General features: G+C 44.7%; 1 protein-coding gene across 1 annotated transcript in view; it reads left to right on the plus strand.

Annotated features, from left to right (window-relative positions):
- The first annotated feature begins 3543 nt into the window (after positions 1–3543).
- Positions 3544–16285, plus strand: part of LOC120860411 (CD109 antigen) — a 143526-nt gene continuing 130784 nt past the window's right edge. Inside the window, exons 1-2 of the mRNA XM_040236212.1 lie at positions 3544–3838; positions 5152–5324. Of these exons, the coding sequence (XP_040092146.1) occupies positions 3765–3838; positions 5152–5324 (247 nt within the window). The 5' untranslated portion in view covers positions 3544–3764. The remainder of the gene's footprint in view (positions 3839–5151; positions 5325–16285) is intronic.

The raw sequence follows: 16285 nt of genomic DNA on the forward strand, positions 1-16285 counted from the left end.
CCAATATTTATATATCTTATATTTATATATAATATATATTACTATTTATTAAAATTACCAAGTGGCTCAGTGGTAAAGAATCTACCTGCTAAGCAGGAGATGCAGGTTCAATTCCTGTGTCAGGAAGATCCCCGGAAAAAGAAATAGCAACCCACTCCAATATTCTTGCCTGGGAAACTCCATGGACAGAGGAACCTGGTGGGCTGCAGTCCATTGGGTTGCAAAGGGTCGGACAGTACTTAGTGATTGACCATGCAAAATTATAATATAAATATAATAGATAGAATATTTTTATTATCATTAGCATTTATAACAACATATAGTATTATAACATTATTAATATAGTAATAGATTATATGATAAAATAAATATTACTATTGTATCAATGTATCAATCAATTATATGGTAGGAATTAATATACCATCACTGTATTATTACATTAATATTAATCATTAATATTACCACATTAATTATTAATATATAAATTATATAAATATAACTTTTAATATACTATAATTAATATTGTGTATATAAACTAATATATTTCTTCCCCTTCTCAATTTTCTACCATCTAATATATATTAATAGCAGTTAATCTTAAACCTTAGGTTTAAAGTTACAGGCTCTCAAAGGGAGAATGTGATTCAGCTAGAAAAGGCACCGATAATATCCAAAAACAGTTGAAGGACTTTGTATACTCTTTTGGAGAGAGGGTTGTTTTTGGTTCTGTGAGGGATATTTGCATCATGTTGGGGGAAAGCATGAATTTTCTGTCTCTTGTTGAAGTTAAGTATGGTTAAAACGGGTATATTCAGAAGCCAAGCTGATGAGGCATGGACTTTGGTAGCTTCGTACTGTGCCAGATTATCCAAGATGAAGCTAAATTTCTCAGAATTCCCCTCCCTGTATGGTTTTGAGTTGGTATTGGCCACAAGAGACACTTTATGTGAATTTGGAAGCCAGCTTGAAGCAGAAGTCATATTTTTCACTCTGAAGGTCGATGCAAGGCGCTAGGCATTGGCTACCAGCCCAGATTGTTACTGCTGTGCTAGCTGACTTGGCGGGTGTGGGGCGGCAGTGGGGCTCAAGGTCCTCCGCTTCTCAGGGGGTCTTCTCCTTGAGCTTTTCTGAATTCTGGGCCAAGTACATATTTAGCTGGCTTCTCCTGCAGGTTATCCATGACATCAGAGTTGGAGGTGTTAATAGACACATGCGTTCCAGTTCACCCTCATGTTTCCTTGTTGTGGATCATATGTAGCTTTTTTCCCCTGGCTGACTTACAGTGACTTCGACTCAACACTAGACACACAATCAACAGCTGCTCCACAAGCTCCCATAATTGCGTGGGATTTGTCTCCTATTGATTCTGCTTTCTTCAATGAACCACATGCTAAAGACATGTCAGGGGGGACATGGGAACAGTGTGAGATTCTTATGCCAAAGGCCATTCAGTTTTCATGGGAGAAACATACATAGGTTTTTTGTATCAAGATTCATTAATTTTATTCCAAAGAGTTTCTAAGATGCTCCCTTAAAGACTACTTACTAAAACAATATCATTTTTGTTTTATTTTTAAAAGTTATCTGTATTTATATATGTAGACACTTTGGCAGGTCCAGGTAATTGCCTGGATATGGATAACATTTTGATGAATATCCTTCAAATCTTTCTTCAGTGCATATATATATATAATGTATGTGTGTGTGCACGCTAAGTTGCTTTAGTCCTGTCTGACTCTTTGTGACCCCATAGTCTGTAGCCCTCCAGGTTCCTCTGTTTGAGGGATTCTCCAGGCAAGGATACTGGAGTGGGTTACTGTGCCTTCCTCCAGGGGATCTTCCCAATCCAGAGATTGAACCCTCGTCTCTTATGTCTCCTGTATTGGCAGATGGGTTCTTTACCACTAGCGCCACCTGGGAAGCCCAGTCTGTGCCTCATTTCTGCAAATCCGCATGGCCAAATTTCTGCACGGTTAAGCTTCTTGTGTGTATTGTGAGAAGGAAGGCATGAGCAGGGAGGTCACATCAATTTAAAATATGAACAGACTTCATTTTATAAAACAGCAAGGTGGTTCTAAACTTTTCTAGACATGTCTGGGGATGCAACGTTATCAACTAATTTTTTGGAGTCCTTCTTATATCTGCCTGCCTCTAGAATGAACCTGAATTGATTGATCCATCTTCTGAAGTGAAGCTTGGAAAGAATTTTCTCCAGTTTCCCGATTTCCTTTTCTCATCAAAGACAGAGTCTACCTGTAGACCCTCTGTGGCCCACAGTATGCTGAAATGAAGTAGAATTTCAGTCCCTATCCCAGACCTGCGGAATCAGGATTTACACTTTACTGTGATCCTCATACACATTAGAGCTTGAGAAGCACTGATGTAGATTGGGACAGAAGCCCACACTCAACCCTGTACTACAGGGGTGAGGAGACCAGACAGGCAGTAATAGCCATGTCAGGGACAGAGCGTGCACCCAATGACCACTTCAGCCCTTTTCACTTTACCCAAGCCCTGCCTGCACAGGAAGCAAGCCACTAAAGACAGGAGCGTGGAGGAGCCCTGAGGAAACAGGGACCTCTGCAAGCCGCTCAGCAGGGTGAAAAAGGGTGGGACAGGAAAGGGAGGAAAGCGAGTTTCTGGACTCCCAAACCACAGTTTGTCTAGGTGCTACTTTCCTCCTTATTTAGCACATAGATTTGTGAAGAGACAACCTTCCGATGACCTCTTTTCCTTTTGCATTTTTCGCTGTATTAAACGGTCACCATCTGAAAGTTTTCTCCGTGAATTAGACACTTGAAATTGTTAAGGACTGAATGTGCCCGTTTTCCAACGGTTTCTGGCAGTTCCCCGCTTTTATGGTGTAGTCATGGTGAAACCTGAGTCATCTGAAGATGGTGAGAGTGCCAAGGAGTCGGGGAAGGAGCGGCAGCCGAGCCAGGACCCAGGAGCTGGGGCTCAGGAACTGCGGGCCACCCTGGGCCACTGGCCTTCCTCGGGCACAGGAGAGCCGCCCTAACCACTGTGTTTAAACAAATTGCTCCAAGCTTCACGGTGCTAATGAATACCTTCTGTAGCCGAAGTGTTCAGCGGCAGCCGAGTATGAAGCATCTCCCCACACAGTTGCTTCTCAGAGTTTCAAGGAGCAGCACCTCACACTCACACGTGCCAGAATTTTCTCCCCCCCGCTCCCTTTTTTTTAAACCGAGAAACCCACATTTTCCTGGAGAGGGAAACAATATACATGACTTTTTGTTTCAAGGCGGGAAAAAAAGTTTTCTCCAGGGCTTATTGATTCATATACATTCAACAGCTACCAGAAAATACACCCCTGTTTGGTGTGTGTGTGCCATTTTCTCTCAGATTCTGACTCACAGTCTGGAGGACAATGACTGATCTTTTCCCACCTCCCAGAGCGGCCGTGCACTTCTCTCCGCACAAGGAGGGGCCTGTTTACGCCCCCCGGGCCTCGCCGGCGGAGCCGGGGGGCCGGGGGGCGGAGCGGGGCGGCCGCGCGCCTGCCGTCTCCCGCCCGGCTCTGCGGTGTCGGCCCGGGCGCCGAGGAGCGCCGCGGTGATGCGGCGGGAGGGGTGGAGCCGCCGCGCCCCGGCTCGGTTTGGAGCCCTCGCTCGGCCGGCGGGCGCGCCCAGCGCTCACTGCTGAGCCGGGAGTCTGGGCGCAGCCGGGAGGCGGTGAGAGGCCACACCCCGCGCGGCCCGCGTATTTCCTCGGGAGCCCGCGGCCGCCGCGCACACAGCGCCGAGATGCGGGGCCTCAGGCTCCTGACCGCCGCCCGCCTCTTCTGCGTGTGGAGCGCGGCGCTGGCCGCCGTCCCCGGGTAGGAGCGCGGGGCGCGCGGGGCGCGCGGGGCGGGCGGGGAGCGGGGGTCCCCAGCCGGACCTCGGCCTGGAGATTTGAGCCTGCATCGCTTCAGCGCGGTCCTCCCGGGGACAGTTAACTTTCTCCACCCACGAGGTTGTTAAGCGTCTCCGGCCAGGACTGTTTTCTGAAGAGTTTTTCTTTTTAGTCCACACTCCCTCTGAGTTTGTTTCGACTTTTTGCGCCCCTCGCCCCTCTACAGTAATGTGCCTTCTTTTAAAGACGTGCATGCATAGTTTTTCTAAACAAGATGTCTCAACTTTAGCAATGACAAGGTGTGGCCGAGGTGGTTAAGTATGGGTTCAGGTGCAGACTTTGTAGGAAGATAACCAGGGAAACACTTAAGTAATGGAATGCACTTCCTTCCCCCTCAGAGGGTTTTGCCCTGGACCCCTAATCCTTGGTTTGGGCAGAGAAAGTGCTCTTTTAGCAATTTTTTGTGCTCTGCTACACCTGGAAATGTCACCGCCGACAGATAGTTTAATTTCAGATGGTATATTTTAATCAGTGGTGTTGATTAGATGATGTTTTCTTGGATAGATGCCCAAACATATAAAGGTTTGACTAAGAAACAAGCAAAATCCATGTGTGTGTGTCTCTGTGTGTGTGTGTTTAAACCAAGAAATAAAAATTACCCTGGGATGATGTCTTCTATAAAGAAGTTTAAGGCTTGTACTTTGCCAATAACTTCTGCATGTCTCAGTGTACGCTGTCCTGTGCGATTTGTGGTTTATGAAATGGAAATACTAACACAGGCGATCCTCTAGCAGTGCACTCATTACTGCATTAAAATTGATTTATGGGAATGTACAACATGATAAGTATAATTAACACTGCTGTATGTTATAAATGAATGTTATGAAGAGTAAATCCTTAGAGTTCTGATCACAAGGAAAAAAATAAGTATTTTCTCTATTTCTTTAATTTCGTTTCTATGTGAGATGATGAATGTACACTAAATTTATTGTGATAATCATCTCATAACGTGTGTAAGTCAAATCATTATCTGTACACCATAAACTTGTACAGTGCTGTATGTCAGTTTTATCTCAATAAAACAGGAGAAAAACTGATTTAGGGGAATGATTGTTTTTTCAACAGCCTTTCAATGCAGTTGCTAAATGGAGCAGTGGGGCCACATTAATTGAAACAGTTACAGTTGACACTGTATAGGGAATCTATCTCACCATCTATGAAATTTGAGAATCTCAAAAGAATGAAGATGTAAGGATAAGCAACTTCATTTTTCTCTTGTTGTTGGGAACTTTTTAGGCCCAGGTTTCTGGTGACAGTCCCTGGGATCATCAGGCCAGGAGGAAATGTGACCATTGGGGTGGAGCTTCTGGAACACAGCCCCTCACAGGTCACCGTGAAGGCAGAACTGATGAAGATGGCAGCAAACCGCACGGTCTCTGTCCTGGAAGCAGAAGGAGTCTTTGAAAAAGGTAAGATACACAGCAGAGCTCCTTCTGCGATAATAATTGTTCAGTTGCTCGGTGATGTCCAACTCTTTGTGAGCCCATGGACTGCAGCACGCCGGGCTTCCCTGCCCTTCGCTATCTCCCTGAGTTTGCTCAAGCTCATGTCCATTGAATCAGTGATGCCATCCAACCATCTCATCCTTTGTCATCCCCTTCTCCTCCTGTCTTCAGTCTTTCCCAGCATCAGGGTCTTTTCCATTGAGTCGGCTCTTCGCATCTGGTGGCCAAAGTATTGGAGCTTCAGCTTCAGCAGCAGTCCTTCCAATGAGTATCAGGGTTAATTTCCTTCAGGATTGACTGGTTTGATCTCCTTGCTGTCAAAGGGACTCTCAAGAGTCTTCTCCAGTACCACAGTTCAAAGCATCAATTCTTTGACATTTGGCATTCTTTATGGTCCAAATCTCACATCTCTACATCTGCATTAGTAATTGAAGTGTGCTAATAAAGCCATGTGCTAGGTAGGGTCATGAAGAAGCCCCACGTTTTCAGTGGCTTACACAGTACACTTTTGGTTTTTACTCATGTAGAGTCCAGAGTGATGTTCCTGGGATGCTCTTCTGGGGAGAGGCTCTGAGGCCCAGGTTCATTCCTCTTTGTGGCTCTGTCATCATCAGTATGTGGCTTCCAAGTCTGCAGGGCAGGAATGTGGAGTTCTTCCTGTGGGAGGTCCTTGTGGGCCAGGCCTGGACATGGCTCATGTCACCCCTCCTCTCTTGACCACGCTGAGCTTCACAGGAGTCTGGGGGTGTAGGACAGTGTGTGCCCAGAAGAGGGAATGGGCATAGTTAAAAGCCTGACACAAGACCATATTTGCATATGGTTTATGTAAACCATGTGTAACCATATGTCTTTATTGGGTGCAGAGGATTTTACTAAGTAGGCCCATGGGAAGTAAAGGAAAAACTGTAATTAAAATCTAGTTTTATAGAATATGTTTTGATTTTTTAAGTGACAAGAAAAATAAAAGAAAAATAATGTAAAAAGTGGGAGCTATTTGTAAAAGAACCCACATCTCTTATTTTAAATTTGGGTTCTAACTAGGCCCAGGATTAAATTGGGTCAATGAATATCTTCTTTTTCAGTACTAAGGGCAAAATAATTTTGAGGGATAAATAGTTAAATATATAGACTCATTTTTTCACAATGAAACGAACACTTAATTTTTTCTAATTGAAAGAGTAATATATACTCAGTGCTGGTAACCTGGAAAACACTGTAAGTAAAGAAAATAAACCGAAATCACCTGTAATCCTACCACCCACCTATAAACACTGTTAACTAGAAGCATGATTACAGGTTTAGTCATAGGCCAGAAACTGAGGCATAGATTCCTATAATGTTGAGAGTTATCTTTTAAGAGAATAATTTAAGGGTACAGAATGAAATTCCACAGTAGCTCACTATATAAATGTTTACCCTTTACCAGCATAGAGAAATTAATACCATCATGAAATAAGATAAAATCAGTTTATCTGCATTTGAGATTCTTTCTGTATTGGGAAGTTGACTGACTGGGTAGGTAAATTTGGAGCTGGAAGAGGTGATGCGTGCAGGGGCCAGGCCACTTTATGTTTTGTAGTGGGAAGGACAGGGAAGTGGGAGGCCTTGTCCCTGGAGAGGAAATGTTAGTGCTTAAGATCCGAGGTTGAGTCTTCTCACTAGCTGTGTGATCTTAGGCAGGTTACTTAAATGCTCTGAGCCTCAGTGTCCTCATGTATAAAATGGGGATAGCGTAAAGTTAAAATCAGTATCTAGTACCTGTTAGACACTCAATAAACAACAGCTGTGAATATTGTGAAGAAGAAGATGCCGGAAGCATCATTTCCTATTTACATGGGGGCCAATCTCTACTTTTGTTATTGAAGTATTTATTCTGAAAATGGATGAAATCTTGGCCTTAGGATAATGGCTAAAGAAAATACTGAAATACCAAGTCACAGCAGACAACACAAGGCTCAAGGGGGCGGATGGCACTATCCTGGGAGCTTAATCGATGTTTGAAAAAGAAAGAAAATGCACTACTTTCAGGGGCTGTTTCATTGAAAATACCATTGCAAGCATGCTCCCTCTTTCAAAGGAAAATGTTAACTTTGTTATCAGGGGTTGTGAGTCATTGCTCTCAGAACAGATGCTTCCTGTAAGGTTAGGACTTAAGGATCAACACATTTCTCCCTTTCTGTCTTCACATCCTTTGCTTTATCTGATTTTTCCAGTTGTAACAATATGTAGATCAAGAAGGACTTTCTAAATTAATGGGGCCTGGATCTTTCTAGGATTCATTTTATTTTTTGCCATCTAAACACAAGCAATTAAATACATTTTAGGTCTGATTATTTCATCATTTTCTCATGGAGGCCTCCAAGAGGTTACTGCTAAGAAAAGACAGCTTCACTGGTGGCTCAGATGGTAAAGAATCTGCCTCCAGTGCAGGAGACCCTGGGTTTGATCCTTGAGTCAGAAAGATAACCTTGGAGAAGGGAATGGCTACCCTCTCCAGCATTCTTGCCTGGAGAATCCCATGGACAGAGGAGCCTGGCGGGGGGGGGGGGGGGGTTGCAGTCCCCATGGGGTCCCAAAGAGTTGGACACGACTGAGTGACTAACACTTTCACTTTCACCTTCTAGCAGAGATGGGTAAGGAGGGAGACTGTTTGTGAGTGGCTGTTTCTAGCAGCTGGGCTGTTCTTAGAAATTTCTTGGGTAGGGCAGTGTTTCACCATAACCAGAATGCATTTCAATTGCAGCATATACGTTAATCCCAGGTGGCGCTAGTGGTAAAGAACCTGCCTGCCCGTGCGGGAGATGTAAAGAGACTCCGGTTTGATCCCTGGGTTGGGAAGATACCCTGGAGGAGGGCATGGTAACCCACTCCAGTATTCTTGCCTGGAGAATCCCATGGACAGAGGAGCCTGGCGGGCTACAGTCCATGGGGTCACAAAGAGTCAGACACAACTGAGTGACTAAGCACAGCAGAAACCTTAATAAAATAAAAAAGTATGGCTTGTTCTCAAGGAAAAGCTCATTTATTTGTTTGGTAGATATGGGGAGAATTTTGTTTACATTTCCATCCTTGAGGCCAGTAGCATGGACTACATTATAGTTAGTTTATTCATTTGTAAATATATCAACTGTATTTATAGGGGATCAATTATTCTTATGTATTTATTTTTTGGTGAACAATAGCCCTTGAGAAAAAAGTGTTTCTAATAAACTCTGAGGAGTTCTAAGAGTACAGACATGGAGTGTACTTGTCATTACAACCACCACCATCGTCATCACCACCACCATCATCATCATTTCTATGGTGAATGGTATAAAACAACTAGTTGAGTAAATATAATTGATAAAATTCAGTGGGAAGTAATTGCCAGAGGAGAGAAGATGGAGCAGCTATGGAGATTTGAAATCGAATCATCTGTTTGTTGGAGGGCGAGTCTGTCCCCTTATTTCTTACCTTCCGGTCTTTTACTTCTTCCTTTATTGTGTTGTTGCCCGAGAGTTCTACACCAAATTAAGAAAAAAAATGTTAAGAACATTTGAATTCACAGGTCATAAATGAGAACCAACTCTTAAAGCATGTAAAGTAATTGAATTATTTTTGATGTCCTTAAAACTGTAATTTCTGTTTTATTTCCCATTCTCTTTTTACAGTTTGAAATGTTCATTTGTAAACTTTCATTGTTTTTCCTGAATGAGATTTACCTCAAATAATGAAGAGTATACCCTTTTCTTCCACTAATGAATTGTCACTGGTTTCACAGACCCCTGATAAAAGATTTAAAAAAAAAAACCTAAGGAATCTCCATACTGTTTTCCATTAGTGGCTGCTCCAGTTAACGTTCCCACCAGCAGTGTAGGAGAGCTCTGTTTTCTCTACACCATCTCCAGCATTTATTGTCTGTAGACTTTTTAATAGCACAGGGAACTCTGCTCAATATTCTGCAATAACCTAAATGGGAAAAGAATTTGAAAAAGAATAGATATCTGTATGCTGCTACTGCTAAGTCACTTCAGTCGTGTCCGACTCTGTGACCCCATAGGTGGCAGCCCACCAGGCTCCCCCGTCCCTAGGATTCTCCAGGCAAGAATTACTGGAGTGGGTTGCCATTTCCTTATACCTGTATATATATATATAACCAAATCACTTTGATATACACCTGAAACTAACACAACATTGTTTGTCAGTGATACTTCAATATGAAATAAAATTAAAAATGAATTAATACAATTTCTTTTCTGTCCCTCTTCTCCCAAAAAACAGGAAAGAAAAGAAAAAAAAACCTACTAAACAGAAAATCTTGACTGTTAACTTGAGTGCTCAGGAGGGCATCTCCTGTTCTGGAGGCACTGCTTATTTAATTACGACACCGAGCCTGCTTCCATTTTCCCATGGAAGGGTTCGGGTGAGGTGGACTCTGTGTGTATGTCTGTATCCGTTAATAACTTGCCTTTTCTTTTTGCCCTAAAATCTTGGAGAGTTAATGGGATGTTTATCTCCTATTTTTTAAGGATGAAACATTCTTCTTTGTCTTCTCCCATTGACTATGGGCCTTTTTGTTTTCTATCTTGATCCACTGGGATGGAAAATCAATATTTTAAAATTTGAGATGTTAGCTGAAGAACTTAAAAAATCATTCAGTTCAGTTTGAATGGCTTTCTGGTGGAAACAAAGCTCCCAAACATACGTTTCATGCCTTGTAGATCACAATCAGTGCCATGGTTTTTATGAGCATAGATGAATTAGCGTGCTATGCGGGCAGGTCTCCTAGGGAAGGTTTTCACAGGCAGTGTGCCAGTAGAGCTCAGTTTGAACTTGTAGCGACATGAGAATTATTTTTAAAGGGTGTGGGTTCTTCATTCACATGTCTTTGGTATTGTGTGTAATGTGTATACACAGTGCAGGACCAGAGTGTGGTCCCAATGAGCTTGAGCTCTGCAGCCAGGCTGCTTGATTCCCTCCCATCGGTGACTGTGTGTCTGTGGGCTGTCACCTTTTCACTGGGCTTCGGTTTTATCATCTGAAGAGCAGTGGTTTCTGCTTTGTACAGTTATCCAGTTATTGTGAGGATGAAATGAGGTAAACATGTTTAGAGCACTTAAACACAGCGGACCTATTCAAGGAGCTGGTACCTACTGTTATTGGAAGATGATGGCAGCAATCATGTCAGAGGCAATTCTTGGTCACATGTTGGGATGATCTTGAACTGGGAACTCTATAAAAGACACTCACTAGGAGGGGGTGGGAAGGGATGTAACATATTAAGTACTGAGTTTCCTTATAGTGTGGAGATTAATGCACAGTCTTAACTTCAATAACCCTAGGAGGAAGGCCCTATTATCTTCATTTTAGAGATGAGAAGACTGAGGCTGAGAGAGAATAATTTTCCTGGATTAACACAGTAAATGGTATATATTGCCTGAATGTGAAGTTGGTTCTGATGGTTCTGTTGGTTCTGAATTTGAAGGTTTTCCACCGCCTGGAAGAACATGGAATAATTTTTGCTTGTTCCACTTTGGAATAGTGACGCAATGTGGTATCAGTCTTCTGTGAAAAGCATTTTTCTCATTTGCTTGTGGTAGTTCAGAGCTGGATCTCATGAAATCTAATCTGGATCTAAGAGTTGTAAGCTGCAGTGCCAGCTCTCCTCCCGATTTAGTCTGAGCTTCATAGAATTTGGGGGCGATGAGCCAAGTCAATCGCCTAGTTCATGGCTGAGGAGACTGAGGGGTGGTGTCTAGTGACTTGCTCAAGGTGAAATGCCTGTTGGTGGCAGAAACTGGAAACAGATCACAGGCCCCCAAATTTACAATCCAGTGCTTTTTCCATTATACTCTAGGAAACTCTCCTGACATATGGGAAACTGTGTGTGACTTAGGATATATTTGCAAATGTTGCTTTATCTGATACAAACAAAATATAGCTAACTAGGAAGTTGAAAAATGCTTACCTGCATTTTTGCGCTAGTTTCAGCTGAAGGTGGAGTTGCTCTTTATGGACTAATGATTCTGCGTGGGTTGGGGGCCAGGCTAGTTTTAGAAATTCTATTGCTGTGATTCTCAAAATGTGAGTCATACTTATTCAAATACAGATTCATGGTCATCTTCTCAAGACATGGGTAATGTCTGGGAATCTAAACTTTATTTTGAGCAACCACCACAAGTGAGTCTCAGCTGTGCTAAAATGAGAACAACTGCACTTCAGTTAAAACGATTCTCATGGATTGTTACCAACCAAGTACTGGAAAGCCTGAGAGTGAGAGGCAAGCCTTTGCAAGTCTGTGATGATTCAAGGCAGCTGAAGGCCCCGCCCAGATTTCCCTGTTTGCCTTTCAGGCGGCCTCCAGCCCTCAACCTTGGTGTTAATTTAATGCAATGGAGAAACATGTCTTGGCATTTGATTATGAATCAGTGATGGAGTGAAGTTGAAAGTGAACAGACTGATTCTTCAAACTCCAAGTTAAACACGTTCTGCTCTTCTTCTGACACAGAATGAGTCACTGAGGGCTTGTGGTGGAAACAGAAATCAGATCCTGAAAGAATTTGGGCGGGGTTGCTGTTTGATCCATTATGCTGTTAAGAAGACTTTACAATGTTGGAACTCCTTGTTTTCCTAGTAATATTTCCCTCTGCTAATTTATTATTTATTGCATGGGAGACCTGCATTCGATCTCTGGGTTTGGAAGATCCCCTGGAGAAGGAAATAGTAACCCACTCCAGTATTCTTGCATGGAGAATTCTATGGACAGAAGACCCTGACAGGCTACAGTCCATGGGGTCGCAAAGAGTTGGACACGACTGAGTGACTAACACATGGATTATTTGCTGTATGTGAAACGTGAATGAATGGGGCGGGCAGGGCAGAAGGAAGGGAGTTTCAGAGGTGGCAGAAGGAAAAGTATAATATTAAAAGCGCAGAGGCTGAGTTTTTATTTCTTGTTTGTTTAGAAAGTTCAGTGTGGTTGGTAAGTAGTGCTTCTTGTGTGTGACCCTCTGTCTGGTTCTGTTACATTTTACATGCAGAACTGTACAGATGGCCATTCATGAGCATTCCACCTCTGCTGATATATTTGGCATTTTGTGGGAACAGTTACTTCACAGATGAGAGGAGGGAAGGGTGTGCCAGAGGAAAGCGCCCGGGGCTGGGAGTGGCAGGACTGAGGAGACAGAGCTTTGTGTGTATGTTTTCTGAAAAGATGTTACTCTCTGCTTTAGGTGAGTGTGGGGAAACACCCTGGTGGAGAGGCCCAGCAGATAGTTTTGAAATTGTAACTAGGGAGAGAGTTGAAGGCATTTTCATAGAGGCAGACCATATTTCAAGTGTTGGTGGGAAGGCGCAGCATGCCCAAGAGATAACGCTAATGGAAAGAACCAGCCTGATGACTGGAGCTTGGGAGGCAGAAGAGAAGTCAGTGAAATGGCTGGACAGTGAGCAGCCAAGACAGGGATGGGTTGGAGGTGCTGAGATGTCTCAGATGGCAAGGGAAGAAACAGTACTGAGAAGGAAGTTTTTATTAACTTCCTTTTATTAACTCTGAAGTGTCCTAGAAAGTCAGGGAAGAAAAGGACAGAGAGAAGGGCATTGGTGAGCCTTCAGTGAATGAATGCTTCTAAGTTGATTGCTGGGAGCAAAAGCAAGTTTTTAGTAATAAACGGGTGGTGGGGAAATATAATCAGAAAATGTAGAAGCACTCTTCTTTTAAAAAAGTGATTGCGGTAGCCTCCTTGATTGTTTTCCCCCGCTCCCCGCTGCCCCCACTGATGGCTCTGTGGGGCTTCCCAGGTGGCTCAGTGGTAAAGAATTCGCCTGCCAATGCAGGAGACTCAGGAGACTCAGGTTTGATCCCTGGGTTGGGAAGATCCCTTGGAGCAGAAAGTGGCAACCCGCTCCAGTGTTCTCGCCTGGAAAATTCCTTGAACAGGGGAACCTGGTGGGCTTACAGTCCAGGGGGTCACAGAGTCGGACATGACTGAGCACCCACACTTACGCTCTATAGTCTGTTCTCAATCCAGTGGCTGGGAAGCACGCTGGATTTTGTCACTCCCCGTCTCAGCATTAGCATGCATCTAGCGTCCCCGTGGCCTGCAAACCCTACACGATCTGTCTGATCTCACTTCACACACCCCCTGACCTCACTCTGCAGCCTCTCAGGCCTCCATGCAGGTCCTGCAACACAGCAAGAGTGTCCCCACCTCAGGGCCTTGCACTTACTCATCTCTCTTCCTGTGATGCACTCTGCCAGATGTCTTCATGACTCAGCTGCTTCAGGTTTTGATTCAAATATCACCTTTGTAGTACACCACTGTTAAGACCAAATGTCACTCTGTAGAAGTTTGATGGTTGAAAAGAGAGAGGTGGATTGTCTCTTTAAAAACACAGTAGAGGTGCTTCGCTGGTGGTCCAATGGTTAAGAATCCACCTTGCAATGCAGGGGACACTGGGTTGATCCCTGGTCTGGGAAGATCCCACATGAAAAGTGAAAGTGAAAATCGCACAGTGGTGTCCGACTCTTTGTGATCCCATGGGACTGTAGCCTGCCCAGCTCCTCTGTCCGTGGAATTCTCCAAGCAAGAATACTGGAGTGGGTTGCCATTTTCTTCTCCAGGGGATCTTCCCGACCTGGGGATCGAACCCAGGTCTCCTGCATTGCAGGCAGATTCCTTACCAACTGAGCCGCCCCGGAAACCCTAGTGCAAGTGAGCCCGTGTGCCACAGCTGCAGAGGCCTTCTCACCCTGGAGTCCATGCTCTGTAACAGGAGAACCCCGAGCAACCACAGCTAGAGGCAACCTGCGCTCAGACTCAGACCTAGCACAGCCAAAATAAATACTAAAAAGACCCCCCACAGTACTGACATAAAGGCCAGGGGTAGATAATTTAGCCTAAGAAGTGGGGTCATGGTCAGGAGCACGGGTGAGTGGATTGTAGTTAAAAGGGTACTTTTCCGTTTGATATAAGTAAGAAACGGAAGAGAGAAATGTTTTGAAGTGTCGGCTTGAGATGAATAAAACTGAAATATGGTTTTAGAAAACCTTGCCATAGTTACCTCTAAATTGTGCGGATCTGTCATCTCTTTGTAGAAAGTGGGGATAAACGTTAAAAGTAGAGGCTCCCTGAGGAGAGAAACACAGAACTGGAGGTATTCCCTGGTGCTGCCCTAACCTGGGTCCCTGCTGGACTGTGAGCTAGTGGGACGCAAGAAGGGCGGATACCAGTACTGGCATCAGGGGAGGGTGCACAGGAGAACAGAGAAGAGAGGGGAGCTGTTTGTGTGGAAGTATGCCTCACTTGGGGCTTCCCAGGTGACACTAGAGGTAAAGGACCCACCTGCCAATGCAGGAGACACGGGTTCAGTCCCTGGGTCGGGAAGATCCCCGGAGGAGAGCACGGCAACCCACCCCAGTATTCTCCCATGGGCCGGGGAGCCTGGCAGGCTACAGTCCATAGGGTCGCAAAGAGTCGGACACAACTGAAGCGACTTAGCACTCACACACATGCCTCATCTGAAGCTTGAGGGGATGCGGTAGGGCATTTTGCTTTCACTGTGGTTGTAAGTGTGAGAAGAAGTGGACTTGTGGCGCCTCACATCCTGGTCTGGGCTAAGAGGACCTCATACCAAAGCTGCAGCGATAGAACTGGAAGAGAGGAAATGACAGTGGGTCCTCGACCTGCTGGGTCTCCTCTGCCCTCATTCCCCTTAGGAGAATCCATGAGTTGACTCGCTTCCTTTGCAAGAGTGGGATCGAAGAAACTGATCAAAAAGGATTTGGTGGAGGTGGAGGAGTAGGGAGCTGGTGGGCAGGTCTGTGGGTCTTTAGTTGTGAAGAAATGATTCATGAATCGAAATCTGAAAATCAGAGAGGTTAAGTGCTTGGAAACAAGGAGGGAAGTGTTTTAAGAGCGCCTGGTAGCTTCTTTTGGCAGGATGTTAGGAGTTTACGTTTATGAAAATGTAACAGGGAGAAATGGTTTAGTACGATTAATTTAACATTTGCTGAAATAATGTTTTAAACCTCCTCAGGAATATAGTTAAGACAGGGCATTAGTCGTGTCTGACTCTCTGCGACCCGTGGACTGTAGCCCACCAAGCCACTCCATCCATGGGATTCTCCAGGCAAGAATACTGGAGTGGGTCGCCATTTCCTTCTCCAACTATTTTGCGAACTCCATTCATTCATTAGGCACCAAATTGTGTACCGCAGAAAATTGGTGGCCTAATGTTTGGTGCCGCGCAAAGTTCCTGTTCTCTCAGGCTCCTCCCAGGGACGCCAGGTGGGTTTCGCGTCTCGTGCCAACCCAGGTCGGCGATGGAGGCCGCTGGGAGTGCCGCCACGCTGCTGCTTTCAGATATAGTGTGGGTTTGCTGAAGTAGAGACCAGGTGGGTTAAATGGGTCTGCCATGCAAGGGAACCAGGAATGTGGTGTGAATGCTGCAAGTGAGCCTGTCGGTTGGAAGATGGATGGTCATCTGGAGGGCTACATAGGGACTCGATCCGAAAACACGTGGATAAGAGAAAATATGGAAGAGTGGGTGTGTTAAGATACTAGCTTGAGAGTGCAGTAAGCCACAGAGGCGTGACAGGGGAGGAGTATGAGGCTTTTTGGACTGATATTTTAGAAGAGCTGGGGCTGTCCTATGCAGTTTGGGAGACACAGTGGGTCCGAATGGGGACTCCTTAGACACATTGCACTTCCCTGATAGCTCAGTTGGTAAAGAATCCACCTGCAGTGTGGGAGACCTGGGTTCGATGCCTGGGTTGGGAAGATCCCCTGGAGAAGGGAAAGGCTACCGACTCCAGTATTCTGGCCTGGAGAATTCCATGGACTGTATAGGCCATGAGGTCGCAAAGAGTTGGACATGACTGAGCGACTTGCACTTTTTCACTAGACACATTGGAACTGGGCCCTTACACTGCTTCTTACTACCTA

This window comes from Oryx dammah, unplaced genomic scaffold (genome assembly GCF_014754425.2).
Source record: "Oryx dammah isolate SB20612 unplaced genomic scaffold, SCBI_Odam_1.1 HiC_scaffold_11072, whole genome shotgun sequence".
NCBI lineage: Eukaryota > Metazoa > Chordata > Mammalia > Artiodactyla > Bovidae > Oryx > Oryx dammah.